The sequence below is a fragment of the Cornus florida genome, unplaced genomic scaffold (assembly GCF_030987335.1).
Source record: "Cornus florida cultivar Cherokee Brave unplaced genomic scaffold, ASM3098733v1 CherokeeBrave_3.0.0_Hap2_Chr10, whole genome shotgun sequence".
NCBI classification, from domain to species: Eukaryota; Viridiplantae; Streptophyta; class Magnoliopsida; order Cornales; family Cornaceae; genus Cornus; species Cornus florida.
Genome location: NW_026775580.1, coordinates 111,437,490 through 111,455,976, shown reverse-complemented (window position 1 = coordinate 111,455,976; position 18,487 = coordinate 111,437,490). Strand labels below are relative to the sequence as shown.

Here is an 18,487-nt window from a genome sequence, read left to right as displayed (position 1 = left end):
CCTCCTCCATTAAAGAAAATAAAAACTACCAAAGGCTACTACAAACAATTACTATATCAGCTACTTTTATAGCTATACATCGACACTTTTGAGGATGTTTATGGGAGAGAGGGGATATTTTAATTAAAATCTAAAAATTCCTCTGAATTTCATCAAAATTACATATCGATCAACACCACAAAAAATATATATAATCTGGTAAACGTACGTGTATTATTATAATGAACTGTTACACACCAACGCCAAAAGTTTGAAACTGTGATAGAACTGCTTTCTGGTGGCCGGAAACTTGGGAGCGACACAGAGGGCAAGAGTTGTGGAGGAAAAACCACTTGGCTATACAAGGTGGATGGTAGACGTGGCCGCATGGGACGACCGCACCTGATTGAAACCCTTACATGCACACCGTACAAACACCACCGCAGTAACAATAGGCATGTCTTGATGAGATGCGGCCAAGGAATCTGATTTTGAGATTTCAATATAATTCTCATTACTTCCTAAATTTCCCACCATAGTCAAAGCCACATCGAGGTCGAACAAATCATGGGTTGGGGGGTTTGATATGGTGGTGTTAGAGTCCGATTCTGGGGATGCGGTACTTGCCGTATGTGTATGTGTATGTGTATGTGTATGTGTATGTGTGTTGAGAGAGAGAGAGAGAGAGAGAGAATCAAAGTATTTCACAGCTCAGATTAATATTTGAAAGGCTAACGTTGCATAGGTTCATGAATTCCCAAAGATAACTTTATGTACAAAACTGACCATATCCCAAACAAGTTTGAAGTATACATGTTACTTAAATATAAGGACCGAATCTTTAATCCGGCTGCTCAATAGCAGAGGGTCGAACCCCAAGTCCTAGGCTCCTGTGTAAAGGAAAAATGGTCTAATATGACCATTGTGCGCCAACCTACATAGCAGCTTGATTAGGTCAATTCAATACTTTTTAGACCTTCACAGCTTGGCCATACATAGGGTGACAATTTATACCTAAACCTATTAAACTGTCTAAATGTTAATCATTTCTTTCTTTCAGGCATGCTTTAAAATCTTCTCCTTTTTCTTTATCAAATATCTAATTATCAATTATCATAACTTTCAATATATATATATCCAATCATCATTGCATCAAGGAAGTTCAGTACCCAAGGCTCAGTTTGGTACAATGGAAATGGACCCGCCCCAGCGGCGGGCGCTTTGGGGGGGGGGGGGGAGGGAATAAAAAATTATGTTTAGTATAAAATATTTGACGAAAAGGAGAGGAAATGGAGGGGTTTGGAAGGAAAGATTAAAGCATAAACGGTAACTTTTGTTATCTTTTTAAAAATGAAAGGAAAGGAAATCTAATATTTTTAATGAAATTTTATTAATACCAAATTTGCCCTTATATCTATAAGAGAATTTTTTTATGAAAAAGAGTATGGTTGTAAATTCATTATATTACTTTCCATCCCTTTCTTTCCCCAAACATGATTATTATTATTTCATTTTTATTTTATTTTTTTTATTAATTAACCAAACACAACAAGTAACTAACACTATCCTCTCATTTTCTTTTTGTTCCTCCTAACTAATGTTATTATTTTTTTATTTTTTTATTTTTTATTTTTCCCACTGTACCAAACATACCCCATGTGAAATATCTACTAGAACATTGCTCTATACTTATTTCTTTCTTTCACATGATTTTTATTTTTTTTGGTGTGTTATTGTTGTAGATGAGCTGAACACTTTAAATCATGCTCGACCAAACATACCCCAAGTGAAATATCTACTAGAACATAACTGTAACTGCTCTATACATATTTCTTTCTTTCACATGTTTTTTTTTAGGGGGGGGGGGGGGGGGGGGGGTGTTGTAGATGAGCTGAACACTTTAAATCATGGCTCGAAAAAATAGCGTTGAAGTCTATATTCTAACACATTAAATTGGTGTTCAACATATACACAATCAACTTGAACCCCAACTCTAGTGTGATTTACTGCCTTGAGCTCATCCATCATGCTACAACACCTACAACAACACCTACAACAGTTCTTTGTAGAGCGTGCTAAAGACTTTATCACTATATGTGTGTATATATATATATATATATATATATATATATATATATATATGTATATGTATATATATACATATATCCAAAACAATGTTTCGTGTAAGCTTGAAAATAAGATTATGGTTTGATTTCAGTTTGTCATTTTGAGGGGAAAAAAAAAATGAAACCTTGTTTGTCATTTTGAATTTGCTTTTTCAGTATCACATGTTTGTCATCTTTTCATAGACAAAAGATTCTGTTTCCGCGAAGGAAAAAAAGGGGGGGGGGGGGGGGGGGGAGGGTGTTTGAAGCGAGTTGACTCGCTTATGACCCGCCTATTTAAGTCCTAACCCATTCGTGACTCACCATTGGTGGGTTGGTAATGGGTCATTAGCCAATTCAAAACTAGCTTAAAACCACCCAGTTGACACCCCTAGTCATATATAAGAGAGAAATTATTACATAGTCTGAGACCAATAGTTTCGATCAATCGCAAAGTAATATATAAGTAAGAAGTTAATTAAAATTAAGGGACATAAAGTTGATACATTTACTTATGTATCGTTTCAAGCCCGATATGCGATCAGTATCAGACAATTTATATTGACTTTGTCCGAATCTGTTACACCACGATCGCAACCTATACCGCGACCGTAACCTATACTGCGAACCATGCTTGATAGTAACTTGATGAATTATTTATTTCTCCATGAATATAAGCAATGTATATGAATAAAAATTAAGCTTAGTTTGTGGGGCTTATAGATTTTTGTTTTTCTCCTAGCAAAGTTCAAAATAAATAAATATATATATATATTGATATTCTTTAACATGGCCAGTTTCACTTTAAAACTGTAAAATAATGCAAAAAATAAAGAAAGGAGAAAGACAATCAGTATAGCATGAAGCTAATAACCCTACCTTTGATTATTTTATGATCTGTGTATATAACAAAAGAGAAGAACTGAATAAATAGGGGAGGAAAGATATACAATTATGAAAATAAAATGAATAAGGAAAAGTTGAATATATAAAAGTATAGAATAAAAATAAAAGGGAAAGTTGAATATTTTCTGATCCATGAAATCTTAATACTCCCCCTCAAGCTGGAGCATGAATATCATGAATGTCCAACTTGTCACATATATGTCGGTATTGATCCCTCCCAAGAGCTTTAGTGAAAATGTTAGCTAGTTGGTTAGTAGCATTGATATGAGAAGTTTGGATCAACCCAGTTTGAATCTTTTCACGAATAAGGTGGCAATCCAACTCCATATACTTAGTACGCTCATGGAAAACTGGATTGGCGGCTATATGAAGAGCTGCTTTGTTATCACAATATAACAACATAGGATGTTTGTGAAGAATGCCCAGATTTTTTAGAAACCACTGTAACCAAATTAATTCACATGTAACGGATGTCATTGCTCTATATTCTGCTTTAGCAGAGGATCTATAAACTGTGGATTGTTTCTTGCTTTTCCATGAAATAGGACTGTTACCAAGAAGAACACAATAACCAGTGACGAAATGAAGGGTGGTTGCACAAGCACCCCAATTAGAATCACAGTAGGTTTCAAGTTAAAGGCATTGATCTGAAGCCAATATTATACCCTTGCCAAGAGCATATTTCACATAAACCAAAACCCAATATGTAACATTGAGATGGGGTTGGCGAGGCTTGGACATAAATTGACTGAGAATTTGAACTAAGTAGACTATATCTAGTCTAGTGATGGTGAGATAGATAAGGCAACCTACTAGACGTCTATATTGGCTGGGATCCTTCAATAAATCACTATCATCAGGTGTAATTTTTAGATTTTGTACCATAGGAAAATCAACAAGTTTTATAGCAAGGACACCAGCATCATGCAAAATTTCCAGAGCATACTTTCGTTGAGACAAAAAAATCCCTTTGGCTGAGCGAGCAACTTCAATGCCCAAAAAATATTTTAATGAGCCAGGATCCTTAATATGAAACCGATTGTGTAGGAATTCTTTGAGAGATTTAATGGTATGATCATCGTTTTCTGTGATTATTATGTCATCAACATATACTAGAACAACAGTAATTGATGAACCTTTTGTAGATGTGAACAAAGAGTAATCACAGTGGGACTGTGTGAACCCAGCAAAGCGAAGAGCAGAAGAAAAATTTTCAAACCAATTTCGACTTGCTTGCTTGAGACCATATATGGATTTTTAAAGTCGACATACTAGGTACTCCCCCTTGCAAAGGAAACTAGGAGGATGATTCATGTATACTTCTTCATGGAGATTACCATGTAAAAAACATTGTTAACATCAAGTTGATACAAAGGCCAATACTTCATTGCTACAACTGCCAGAACATATCGTACCGTAACTAATTTGGCAACAGGAGCAAATGTTTCGTGATAATCAAGGCCTTCAGTCTGTGTATATCCTTTGGCAACGAGATGAGCTTTATAATGCTCAATTGAATCATCGGAACGACGTTTTATCTTGTATACCCACTTACAGTCAATAGGAATTTTACCATGAGGCAAATAAGTGAGTGTCCAAGTATTGTTCTGTTTAAGAGCATTAATTTCTGTAGCCATAGCTTGATGCCACTGTGGATGCTGAGAAGCCTGAACATAGGTTATGGGTTCAACCTCAGCAGAAATAACAGCAGTGTGAGCAAAATGATTAGATGATAAGGAATCATAAGAAATAAAATTTTGAAGGGGATATTACAATTATGCATAATCTGAACTAAGAGATGCAGAATGAAATGGTAATAAGTAAGGAGATGTGGTCAGAGAGCAATGATAGTCCTGGAGATAAGCCGGAGGATGAGGAGGATGAGAGGACTAACGAATTGGTACTAGAGTAGAGATATGCGCCACTGGAGGAAATATGTCAGGAGGAGGTGTTGGATTTTCAGGGTTGATGGTCTGTGGAGAGTTGAAACTTATGTCATTGGCAGGGAAAGGTAAAATAATAGGTGGTGGAGTATGAATTGGAGTGGTACTCTGAAAGGGAAATACAGTCTCATGAAAGGTAACATCATGACTAGTAAATATTTTATGCGTCTCTAGGTCATAAATTCGATATCCTTGTGAGCAAAGGGATAACCAATGAACATGCCTTTAACAGCACGAGGGGAAAATTTATTTTTATGAGGTGACAGATTTTGAGCGTAGCATGAACAACCAAAAACCCGCAAATGATTATAAGATGGTTGAGAGTTTAAGAGTAACTCATGGGGAGATTTTCCTAACAGCAAAGGGGAAGGTATGTGGTTTATGAGGTAAGCAGGGGTAAGGACACATTCCCCACAAAATTTGATAGGGAGGTGGGCTTGGAAGCGAAGGGCACGGGCAACCGCTAGAAGGTGTCTATGTTTGCGTTCAGCCACACCATTTTGTTGAGGGGTCCAACGTAAGTGAGATGGTGAACAATCCCATGTTCATTAAAAAATGGATGCATGGAAAAAAATTCAAGACCATTATCACTTCTGATTTTTTTTTTATACGTCGGTGAAATTGAGTTTGAATCATGGCATAATTTTTTTTTTTTTTAACAGAGATTGAGTCTCAAATTTATGTTTTATAAGAAAAAGCCATGTGCAACAAGAATAATCATCAATAATGGTTAAAAAATAATGAGCACCAGATAATGAAGGAGCGGAGAAATCACCCCAAATATCAACATGAATCAATTCAAATAGTTCACCACAACGATTATTTTTATTGAGAAAAGGTAAACGAGTGTGCTTAGAAATAGAACAAATATGACAAAATAAATTAGAACAACTAGAGATGCCACTAATATGCTTGGACAAGAAACTGAGATGGAAGGCAGAATGATGCCCTAATCTCCAATGCCATAAATCAAATTGGTGTTGTTGGGAAGCAAAAATGATAGAAGATGAAGTGGGATGGTAATAGTAGAGACCACCATATTCTTTACTCAGTCTAATCGTCTATTTCGTGGAAAGATCCTGAAAAATGCAAAATTTGGGAAAAAAATGTGATAGAACAATTTAAGGATTTAGTAATTTTGCTGACAGATAAAAGGTTAAAGGTAAATTCTGGAACACAAAGAACACTTTTAAGATTGACATTTTTTTATAAACATGCATTCCCAGTATGTAAGATGTGTGAAAAAGTGCCAATAGGAAGACGGACAGGTTTATTATTAGATGCTGGCATCACTTGAGAAAGAAGATCAATAGAAGAAGAAATATAATCAGAAGCACCACTATCAATAATCCAAGGAAAACATCTTGATTGAGAATGATGACATGGGTTACCTGTGAAGTTGATAGTGGGTTGAGTGTTGTTGAGAAGTGACAACAACTGCTGATATTGTTCTCCTATGAATTGAGGAATCTGAACCGTTGGTGTAGTGCTTGTAGAGGCGACATTAGTTTGCTTTTATGGATAACCATGTAGTTTGAAACATTTTTCCTTGGTGTGCCCAAGCTTTTGGCAGTGATCAGACTTGGGTCAAGCTTTCCCTTTGCCACTAGGACGATATTTATCTTTGTTGAAATCACTCTTGGCAACGGCCAACGCAGCGGAGTCGGGCTGAGATGGCGCAATAACATGGAGCTCCCTCTGTTTCTCTTCTTGAAGAAGCAAAGAATAAGTCTTGCTTAGAGTTGGTAAGAAATCCATTACCAAAATCTGACTGCGGAGGGCAGCATAAGATTCGTTGAGACCCATCAGGAATTGGTAGACATGCTCTTGTTGTTGATAGTCCGTGATAACCTTGGAGGAACCACAAGTACAATTTGAGATTGTATTATATGAATCCAGTTCATCCCAAAAAGCTTTGAGCTTGGTGAAGTAAGCCGTGACAGAAGCTTGTCCTTGAAGGAGAGTACATATAAAGCGCTTGATTTGGAAAACTCTAGCGGGATTCCCTTGAGAAAATTGTCCATGAAGGTCATCCCAAACTTCTTTAGCGGTGTCAGCGTAGATCACACAATTTGCAATATCAGGAGAAATTGAATTTAGTAACCAAGAAAGCACCATATCATTACATCTTACCCATTCAGCAAAGCTTAGTTCTGATTCGGTAGGCTTGGTGACAGTGCCATAAACAAATCCTAACTTGTTCTTGGCCGACAAGGCCATCCTCATTGCGCGGCGCCAAGTTGAATAATTGTCGTCTGTGAGTTGTTGAGAAACTAGGATGATGCCAGGGTTGTCGGACGGATGGAGATAAAAAGGTGAATTGGGATTTGGTCCACTTGAACCAGAGGCGCCAGTCATACTTGAAGAAGCAACGACAAATTCGATTGTCATTGTAGTGCGAGAAAAGAAGGTTCATAGAGATTATGCGGAACCAGAAACAACACACAATGATCTGTGTATATTAACAAGACTGTCTAAAAGTCGGTGAAAAAATAAAAAAAAATAAAGGTTTATTGCACGAGTATATTTCTAAGTATTTGTATCTGCAAGTTTTTAGAGAAATTGAATGAGAAAATAATGGGACAAGTATAATCAATAAAGAATTTGAAGGAGAAAATAATTGGTATAATTGATAATAACTAAAACGTGAGAAGTCAATTAAAATGCCTTAATTTTCACAACTTTTAATTTAGGAAGTGTATCCAGCCACTCTTGCATGGTGTGGTAGTTGGATAATTAGGTCACAATTGGGACACGTGCATGTATAGTAATTAAAAAAATTACTTAAAAAATTGGGGTGGTTTGTATTAACTTCGCCGACTTGAACTATAGTATTTGGTTAGAGCAGATTAGTTCGAGTTTGGTGGAATGATCATATTATTAATTAACTAAAACAACAAATTTTAAAATCACATGAAACAAGCTACTGCCGTTACTACTTAATTTTGTTCATGGTTATGATTTATTTATTTTTCCTAATTATATACCTTGTACTTAATTTGTGTGCTCACACACACAACTCCATCGTATATCTTAATATGTGGACAGGGACTGAAAAATTATGTGAAGGGGGCAATAATAAATTTTTTTAAATTTCAGAAAGAGCAATAATAATACTTTATGGGTATATGATTGAGAGAAAAAAAAAAGTAACAAGGGTATATTTCTAAAAAAAAATTCAGTATGTAGGTCCATGCCTGTATGTAGGTAGTGCAATATAAATACACACATATGTGTGTGTGTGAATAATGCAAAGTATGTGTATAGTTGAATTTTGAACGAAGACACATCATTAAAAAATTGTTACAATTTTGAGTATGTAAAATGATTATAGTCAGTGGTGGATTGAATTGGAACTCAGTCTATGCTTCTTTGGGCTCAGACATATTAAATCCTGGCCTTATATGGTTGGGCCGTAAGGCCCGTAATAGGTCAGAGCATAGATGCTCTTTGAAAAAAAAGTCAAGTTTGCTTAAAATAACATGCACGTATTAATTGATTACATCACCTAGTAAAACACTCGATTAAAAAATTAAAATAAGAATTCACAGTAAGAGCATTCTAGTAATAGATTTTTTTTAAAAAAATTTTACATAACTCATTATCAGCTTGTACTTTTATTTATTAATAGATAAATTACATTCATTGGATTTTGTTAATATACGCTGATCTCCCTTCTTGTTTGTCAGTATTGGATTTATAAATTACAGTGATGTCTCTTAATGAATGGTTAGTATTGACCATTAATGAATGAGTTTTATGTGTTATTTACATATAAATCTTAATAAAAGTAAATGTAATTTGACAAGTAAAAAGAGAAATTTGTGTATATTAATAAAACCTAAGAGAGATTAATATAATTTACTCTTTATTAATCGAATGCATAACCGTTATAAAACATTCAATCAAACAAATAAAATACGAACTCACGACAATTGGAATAGCTTTTTCTTTTAAAGCATTACCCTTGGCTTCGGCATGGTGATGTAGTTTTTGACTAAAAATGAAATTTTGCAAAGCCCTTTTAGATTAAACATTATTTGTCCTTGTTTGGGATAATTTGTTAGGCAATGCTCGTAACTGTAGCCATTACGCAAATGTTCCACTTAAATAACATTATTAACAAATACTTGTTAGATGGGTTTGATGATTAACCAAATCAAGTTGCGATCTTTCGTATCTCTGCACCCAAATAAAGTATAGACATGGGACTATGAAAGATACAAATCAACTACCAAGCTGGCAACTCTAATTGACAAAGTTAACCTTCACATTAATATAATAATAATATGTCAAACTCACTACCATTAACAAATAATATGTACCTTCGACTTCAATTCCCCTCTCTCTCTCAAGTAGCAAAGTCAGAGAACTAAAAATAAGAGTTTACTACTGTTTTTCAGGGTTTAAATTATACAGCTCCTTCAAACTTGTGATCCACACGTTAAATGAATTGCAAAATGTTAACTATTTAATATAAAATTAAAAGTTATAATATTTATTTTAAAATTAGAAAAATAATATTGAGGTACGAAATGAGTTATCGATCACTAATAAGATAAGAATCCATCTAAAATTAAATAATATTATAATATAGGATCATTTTTTTAATTTTTAAATGATCCTATATAATAAATAATGACCTACAGAATGAAACATTGCAATTTCATATTTGCTAATTTTCTTATACCAAGATTGGTAAAAAAAATTCTATAGAAACAAGTTTCTCAAAATAGTTTGCTATTATAAATCAAAATACGGGTACTTAATTGGTGCTTTGAATTTAGAATTAAATTTTTTTTTAATTAATTCAAAATTAAGTCTCTGATTTAGTATTTCTAAACATAAAATATAGTTTTTTTTTTTTTTTTTTTGACAAAGATAGTGGTGTTAGACTCATAAAATACTTTATAATTTACTATTATACACGTGTAATTTCTCGTCTCACATACACCGTATAGTAATCATACAATATAGATAACATAAACGCTATAATTGAAAAAAAGAAAAGAAAAGAAAGAAGGAGGATAGAAACAAAAAAAAAAAAAAAAAAGATGAATATACTGAGGATTCCGCATTAAACGTGATCAATAGTCAATCATTTCTCGCTTTAATAATGAATACCACATAGAAAAGGTGTTTTCATAATAAGAAAAAGGTCGCTTTAATGACACAAAACTTTATCAAACTACTAACTAATCACAAAATTATGTGTGGTTTTTGGCATCAATCAACAAGGTGACAGCTGTTCAGAACTGTGTTGTTACTTGGGGGTCAATATTGTCATTTCAGTACCCCATGGGAATCTTTATAGACCGACCTATCCAAGACTTGTGGAAAATCTAATCACCTATACGTAGATACGATATCTGTCCCAGATTGTGGGCCATGCCCATCCACGTGTCACTTTATCACTTGCTACGTAATTGAGTGCCGTTCGATCTAACTTATTCAACCATTTTGACTCTGTTTAAGTTTTTTTAACTACCACATCGCATATACAATTTTCCCATTCTCACATGCAGAACAATAATGGAAAATTTTCTTAGAGATGACTCTCGAGCTCCAAATTTGTGTTTTTTTTGGGGAACAAAGGAGGGAGGGAGAACTCAAATGTATAAATAATTATGTAAGTGTATAATATCCGGTTCAATATTAATTCTATCATGATCAAACTGAAAAGAGAGTGAGAACTCAAATACAGTATAATGTTCCATTCAATACTAATTCTACCGTGATCGTTATGAATTTGTCATCACTATCATTTTTTGACAGTGTGATCAATAGTATAATTGAGATTTCTGTCATCAAAATTATGTAAGTCTTACAACATGATTCACGTATATAAAAAATAATATTATGAAGTCGCTACGATCCATCCGGACTATACTCTGCATTCTTTTCCATGTTATAAGGATTTTCTTGTGCAAAGAACAACTTAACCAGGTGTCAATTTTTTAGAGAGTTGTGTTTATTTAGCACATTCCTAATTTCCCAGTAAAAGGTCAAATTTTACCTACCCGCCGATCCCACAGTTTTTTAATTTGAAATGTGCCAACTTATGGCAAGGACATTGATGAGAGCTTACAATCATGGTTGAAATTAATATTTCTCTAATTAGAAAGAGAAAAATGCAGTATCAAAAGTCTTTTGGTTGAACTAATTGGGACATGTGAGCGTTTGTAATATTTGTCAACGAAAAGAAAAATGATAAGCAAAAATGTAATTTTAAGTCGATTCGTTCAAGAGCAGGGTTTCCATCACTCTTCGAAAAACGATAATTTTATAACATAAAGTGGTGATTCTGTGGTGGGGGTGGCAGCCGGAGGAAATGGAGAGGAGAGAACTGGTGAAGAACTGTAAGTATATGTATGAAAATATCCTTGAGTTTTGTCTCTTAATGGTATTTTGGTATTTTAAAATGTATATTATTTTACTACTAAAATGAATTAAATATTAAAGGAAAATATAGTATTTTCTCTCATTTTTAAGAGTTTGTTTGAATTAACTTTTGTGTTATTGTTTAAAAAATAAACTTTCTTCTAAATGTTAAAAGGATAAATCTCAAAAAGTGTGGATATAATTAATCCAAAATTTTAACTTAAAAAAGTTCATAATGAGTTTCACGTGCATACTAATATATTGTATTTAAATCACAGTAAAAGTAATTTTTCTGTATACCACAAGTCAGCAATCACGTGCTTTTCCAGTTATTATATGAAAGATCAATTCTATTATAAGAATGTGCTAAATGAATTGTACTTTAATAATCATTCGATGAAAAAATTCGGCTTGAACAAATTTCACAGTAAAATGTTTTAGATTTATTATTTAAACTTCTCTTAAAATTTAGATGTATGTTTAAAAATTCCTCTCTCCAATCTTCATCAAAACTTGTAAATTTTTTTTCATAAAATGACCAAATTACCCTTACACTTATTTTTTTTTTTTATTATTTATTTACAATTTTTTTTTTTTTTAAGAAATGATAACGGTGGAGAGGAGAGAGAAAGTAATGAGATAAAAAAATTAATTTTTTTTTAGATTTTAATATAGTACATATAAGAGTATAATTAATTTTTTATAATCTTAAGACCTCAAATACTCCAAGACACGTGAGATTTGTCCAAAACCTCCTTTAGGTAAGTATAATTTACCCAAAAAAGTAATATAACAAATTCTTTTTAATTAAAGATTGCAAGAGCACGAGGTCAATTAAAGTTTTTTCTATCTGTAAAAAAAAAAAGAAAATTAAATTTTTTTCATAGGAACTTTTACTTATATTCTCCCTCTGGCTCTTATTAATAATCTCTTTTTTTATAGTTCAGACTTTTTAATACAGCATGCAATTAATACATTATTTTTAAAAAAAAATTATTAAATTATTCTTTCAAATTTGAATTTTGAATATTAGTAAAAAGAGTATTTATGAAAAAGATGTATTAATCTTACTTTTAGTTTTTAAATGAGAGAGACCATACTCCTCTAAGATACAGATAAAAGTTCTTGATGGACATTAGTCAATAATTTAGTGGAGAATTTTAAGAGGGATTTTTTTAAGATGAATTAAAAAAAGAACATGATAAACATATTAACTTGTGGATTCATATATAAAAAAAAAAAAAAGTTTTATAAAAAATGACATCTTTTTGGAATAGAAGTAGTAAATCATTACATATTACGGATGAAATAGTGGGTAAATGGTCACTCAAGAAGAAGTACATAAGAGTGAAAGTCAGATACTCCTATGTAGCAATGAGTTGACGCTGTAGGAAGAGCTGCAAAAGTGGTGTAACAGAGGATATCAATCTCAAAACAATGATTCACAGACGCCACATCAATCACTACGCAGCTAAGCACCGCCAAATAAAAAGGGACACGTAGAAGGGTTTCCAAAAGCAAATGAGTACGACTATAATCAACGCCTTTTTTTTCCATTGTTTCATTCACTCATAGTCATAGATGCGTGAACTAATATCTTCTCACACGTGTCCTTCCATCCGTAACCTGTCTCGTTCTTCTTCTTTTATCCCAATCCCGCCCCTACTTTCCCCCCTCTACTTTTCTCTCTCTAAATCCCCCCTCTTCTCCTGTTTCTTATTCTTTTCTTCGCCGTTGCAGAACTTTGGTGGTGAATGTGAGAGTTTTAGATGGAGAATAAGGAGTCATTGATGGAGGATGAAAATGTTAACAGAGTTGACTCGGTTCTTGACCACGACTTGGCGTCCACCAGTTCAACCTTGTCGTCCATGTTCGGGAGTGACGATTTTCGCAGCACCATCAGTTCCGGCGACATCTCCACTACGAGCAGTAGTTCCGGCGAGATTCCGGTCGCCGTGATGAACGAGGCGGTGGTCACGGGGCTGTTGGGGCCAGTACAGGAGACTCCCGCTGTCCCGGCGACGGCAACGGCAACGGCGCGGCAGAAGTGCGTGGGGAGGAACAACAAGGGCGTCACCTGGGGGTTCACTTCGGTGATTGGGAGGCGGAGAGAGATGGAGGATGCTGTCGCCGTCGTACCGGCGTTCCTGTCGCGCACGTGCGATCACGTGGGAGGGTGCACGGCCCCAGGTTCTAGAAGCTCCGCTGAGATCTCGCCCGTCCACTTCTTCGGAGTCTATGATGGTCACGGTGGCTCTCAGGTACTACTTCCAATTTAAGAAATTTCAAATCTTTCATTTCTTGAAATTTAACATATTATCATCATCATTTTTTTAAATTCTTGGACAATTAGGGTTAGTTCGTATATTGTCAAAATGATTTTTTCTCTACATCCATATATATATATATATATATATATATATATATATATAATTGCGAAGGATGACACACAGCTTACTAGGAGTGGTCAAATCAAGAGAATTTATGGCGCCTTTCATTTCGTTTTTAGACACGTGTCCTGGGAAGTCGTGTATTTCCAGTGCACGGGAGATACTAAAATCACATATTCCCTGGTGATGGTCATCACAGACACATATGATGTGTACACGCACACACAGAATGAAAATCAGTTCTGTATAAAAACTTGCCTAACAAAGTAACTAGGATGGTAAATGGAACTGAGTGGAGTCCAGTTAAGTCAAACTAAATTTTATTTTCTTGATGAATTCCACTTGGAGTAAAGCTTCACAATTCTAAATCGCTTGATACTTTGTTTGGTACCAAATCTTTTGAGATTTGGATTTGGATTCGGAAAAGGAAAAGGAATGGAATAGTATTTTCAATCTCGAATATAAGATATTAAAAATTGGAGTTTGATTGAATAAATTGTACTGTAAATTTTACTTACGCGTGGAATGGAATTGGAAGTGGAAAAAAATTAGTTCAAATTACTTATGTTTTGAATAGTGATTTAGGACTGAATTCAACAATTACCAAATTCAAATTATGTGTGAAGAGGTGATGGATCCGATCCCATAACGTCATGATGACGTCATATAGTAGGGTTCACTACGACACTCAAATAAATTAAATTCAGCAACTACCAAAATCTGTCATTAAATATATATATATATATATATATATATATATATATATATATTTTTTTTTTTCCCTGTATGAGATTTGTATTATTAGGTAAGGCGAAGGTGGGGGATGTGTTGTCATGTAATGAGAAGTGGTAAGCGGGAGGATGAGAAGGTTCCCTTTATATTGGAAAACAGTAGTAATGGGTTGGGGAAAGGGACCACAGCTTTATTTGTAGTCTTACACATGGACGATGATGCTTCCTTCCTAGGTCCCTATCCTTGCATCATCATTATGCCTTCTCATGCTCAGCTCGGGACATCAAAAACAGAACCTTCACCTAATGCCACCTGCAACCCCAATTTGGAAAACAAAAAATGTCAAATGATGAACCTCTTATTTGTCATATAATTAATCTACTTCTTCTATACTCTTCTTTACAATGGTTTTTTTTTTTTTTTTTCCTTCTTCTTTTCTCTTCTCGTGAACAAATTCATCATGAGCCATCCTTTATAATTGTTGCATTGATAGACTTGGACCATTAATAAAACAAACTTCTTCACATTGACACCGCCCTTGGCACCTTTACTTTTTAATTAATTATTATTATTATTTTTCCCAAAAAAACTCCAGTAATACTTTTGGGAAAACTCGAAAAAAGAGGAGATATCAGTAGACCACATGCCTTGCTAATCCTTTGTTCACATGCCTTCTCATATTGCTCAAGGTACATGCATGAACTCTTAAGTTTGAAGGAAAATCCATATAAGTAACCCCTTGTAAAAAGAGGAGTGTAATCAAGCTATTGAGAGTGATATAACTCTTGCCTTTGCACTGCTATGTATCTCGCTTTTATATATTTAGATGGAATAGAATTTATTGATCACACATCAAGGTTAGCTGCTAGCTTGACAATGTCCAGTTAACTTGACTGTTTTGAGAGTTGATTATTAGGTGGCTAAATATTGTGCGGAGCGGATGCATGAAGTGGTAGCAGAGGAATGGGATCGAAACACAGTTGACAAATTTGAATGGCGTCAGGGGTGGGAAGCTGCATTCTCAAGTAGTTTTGAGAGGGTTGACAATGAGGTCCTGACAGAGGCAGAAGCACCAGAAATGGTTGGATCAACCGCTGTTGTGGTGGTTCTATCAGGTTGTCAGATCATTACATCCAATTGTGGCGACTCAAGAGCAGTGCTTTGCCGAGGGACTGAAACAATCCCCTTAACTGTTGATCAGAAGGTCATTTTACAAACTCTCTTTTGCTTATATTGATCATTGCCATGATGGTACCATCCCGTTTTGATTTATCTTTTTTCCTTTCCATTTCTTGCCTTTTGTTTTGACATACATTTATGTACTGTTGGTTGCATGGAAATTAGGGGTTTTATTAATTTTTTTTAATTTATTCAACAAGTAAAAGACCGAGTAACCAATTAGACATGCGAATGCAGGTTTGAGTATGAGAACAACCAATTTATCCGGACGATACAAAAACTTAGATTTGTACCCTGTCTATACTTTTTTGCAACTTGCATTAGTTGGACAAGCACTGGGTAGCAGTCTTTCTAAACATTTTGTGTTGTTTGTGTGAATATATAGGTGCATAAGGGGGTAAAAGGAAAAGAATAGAAGATATTATTTGCCCTAATTGCCTTTTTTTTTCCTTTCCTCTTTTTGGCAGGACTGGTAATCATGTCATTAACATGTATTTCACTTACCAGGTTTAAAGCAACATTATTGTTGTCACTTTTAAAGCCTATATGTCATTAACATGTATTTCACTTACCAGGTTTAAAGACACATTATTGTTGTTACTTTTACAGCCTGATAGAGAAGACGAACTTAAGAGAATTGAAGGAGAGGGAGGGAAAGTCATAAATTGGAATGGTGCTAGGGTGTTTGGAGTTCTTGCCATGTCCAGAGCTATAGGTATATTTTTCCCTGTAATTCTTTCACTGCAAATGTTCTGTTTATCAACTGTAAAAGCTTGTTGACCATTGTTTTTTATTTATTTATCAGAGTATCTATTGATATAAGCTTTTTCCGAAGTCAAGTTTAAAAAATGTTAGCCTGCTGGTTCCTTGTACTGTAGTTTGTTCATAGAAGAAAGTAATTAGGATCGTAATCTTTTTGTGACACGCTACACCAAATTTTAAGAAAGATAAAGAAAGTTGCACTTTTATTTTGAACACGTATATTGGGGCATAGTAACATTTTTTAACATGATAACTGTAGAAGTTTTGAGCTACTATTAACATGACATAATTTTTTCAGAAGTTCTGAATCATTAGTTTTGTGATAATGCCAGGGAAAGAGTTATATACGGCATCAATCTATAATAGTATGCAAGATGAGAGGAAAATCATAATTGAAGATCTTGCTGATCTTGGGTGCTTTTTGTGTAGAGGAGATACTAGAGAATTATAATATAAAAAAGAATTCACTAAACTTATCGAATTAACTTCTCATTGATGTATTATTTCATCAAAATCCAATCCAAATCACGATGTCATTTTCTTGTTCCTGAATGGGACACAAAAGTCTGAAACTCATGAAATTTTGGAAAACTCTTTTTGCGTTATCAACTTCAGTTTTTTCCTGCTGCAAAAAGTATGTCGCTAAATGTTTACATTTTACTGAATTTTTTTTTTTTTTTTTTTTTTTTTTTTCTTTCTAATTGGTACTTACGCACACATACTTCCATCGAGACTTGAACCCCTGACCTTCCTTTGGAAAGTAAGGGCCCACTGGTCATTTTACTGATTTCTTGCTCTATCAGATCTCGGAAGGAACCCCATTATTAGGTTTTGCGGGTGAATAGAATTGGAATGAATATTTTCCAAATTTTTTTTATTTCCAACAAAAATGAAGATAACATATGCCTATATATATATATATAAAAAAAAAAAAAAAATTTATATATTTTCTTTGGCTGCCTATCGCTACCGGTATATAAATATTGCCTTATGAAAACGGTGGCTGGACAAGTACATTTTATATTTTTCTGGCTTAATACATGCATCTCCTTTATATCCTACGTTTATATGATATGAATGCTGCAGGTGATTGGTACTTGAGGCCGTGGATAGTTCCAGTACCAGAAATAACTTTCATGACAAGGAGTGATGAGGATGAGTGTCTGATCTTGGCTAGTGATGGGCTTTGGGATGTCATGTCAAGTGATGAGGTTGGGGAAATGGCTCGCCGCTTTCTAAGAAGGAGACGAAGGTCTATGATGGATGATGAGATTCCTGCAGCGCAAGTTGTTGCTGAAAGTCTTACTGAAATAGCTTTTGGGAGAAACAGTTCCGACAATATTTCTATCATTGTTATTGATCTAAAATCAAAGAGAAAGCGTCAGCAGCAGAGGCAATAGGAAAGAAAACTAAAATCAATCCTTTTACCCTGCCTCTTTTCTTCCCAAAAAATCCTATTCCTTTTGAATCCTAACAACCAAAATCCATTTGTTACTGCAGAACAGTAGAACATTCCTCAGTTTTAATTGGTTTGGTTGACAAAAAATAAGTAGTGGAGGAGGAAAACGAAAACATAAAGAAGTGTTCCTTCCAATCAGGTTCTATGAAAAAGCGTCAAATAAAGATGAGAAAGAAATATGGGAACTTTTTATTTCAAGCTACAAAATTATTCTTTCTTCTTTTTCAGTGCAATGGTATACGAAGAACTGAAGGGAAAGTGCAAATATAATGGCACTTGGAACCAAGAAGTATTTTTTTAATTTTATTCGAGTATGCCAAGAAGCAGAAAAGCTCAACTAAGACTCTGCTTGTTTAAGTTTCGCAGGAAGGAAAAGTTGATTTTCCCCATAAAACACTAGTTTCTTTAATGGGTGGGTACACAAAGGTAAAGAAGGAAAAGGAGCTCTTTTATTTCAAGCTGCTGCTTACTTTCATCATTATGTTAATCACTCAAAAGGAAGGAAGGTCTTGTGGTTGCATATATTATTATGTCTTTGTTGTTTTAATTGATTCATTTATGAATTGTTGAAGCAGAGTTTATAGAAAAATGGAGCTTGATGGCCTTTCTTGGTTTATTGTATTCAAACCAATGGTTTGCAGCAAATATCAT

At 34.3% G+C, this 18,487-nt stretch overlaps 1 protein-coding gene across 1 annotated transcript; it reads left to right on the top strand.

Annotated features, from left to right (window-relative positions):
• Window positions 1–12,887: 12,887 nt before the first annotated feature.
• LOC132277163 (probable protein phosphatase 2C 6) lies at window positions 12,888–18,450 on the top strand. Its single transcript, XM_059778918.1, has 4 exons — window positions 12,888–13,575; window positions 15,353–15,640; window positions 16,225–16,330; window positions 17,464–18,450. The coding sequence occupies exons 1-4, from the start codon at window positions 13,084–13,086 to the stop codon at window positions 17,775–17,777; spliced, it is 1,200 nt and encodes a 399-aa protein (XP_059634901.1). The 5' UTR covers window positions 12,888–13,083; the 3' UTR covers window positions 17,778–18,450.
• Window positions 18,451–18,487: the final 37 nt, after the last annotated feature.

What these genes read in the sequence shown, in the direction of transcription:
- LOC132277163 (XM_059778918.1), top strand. Translation starts at nt 13,084, where the DNA reads ATGGAGAATAAGGAGTCATTGATGGAGGATGAAAATGTTAACAGAGTT. An exon ending in ATGGTCACGGTGGCTCTCAG is followed by an intron (nt 13,576 to 15,352) that starts GTACTACTTCCA and finishes GTTGATTATTAG; the next exon opens with GTGGCTAAATATTGTGCGGA. An exon ending in TGCCATGTCCAGAGCTATAG is followed by an intron (nt 16,331 to 17,463) that starts GTATATTTTTCC and finishes TGAATGCTGCAG; the next exon opens with GTGATTGGTACTTGAGGCCG.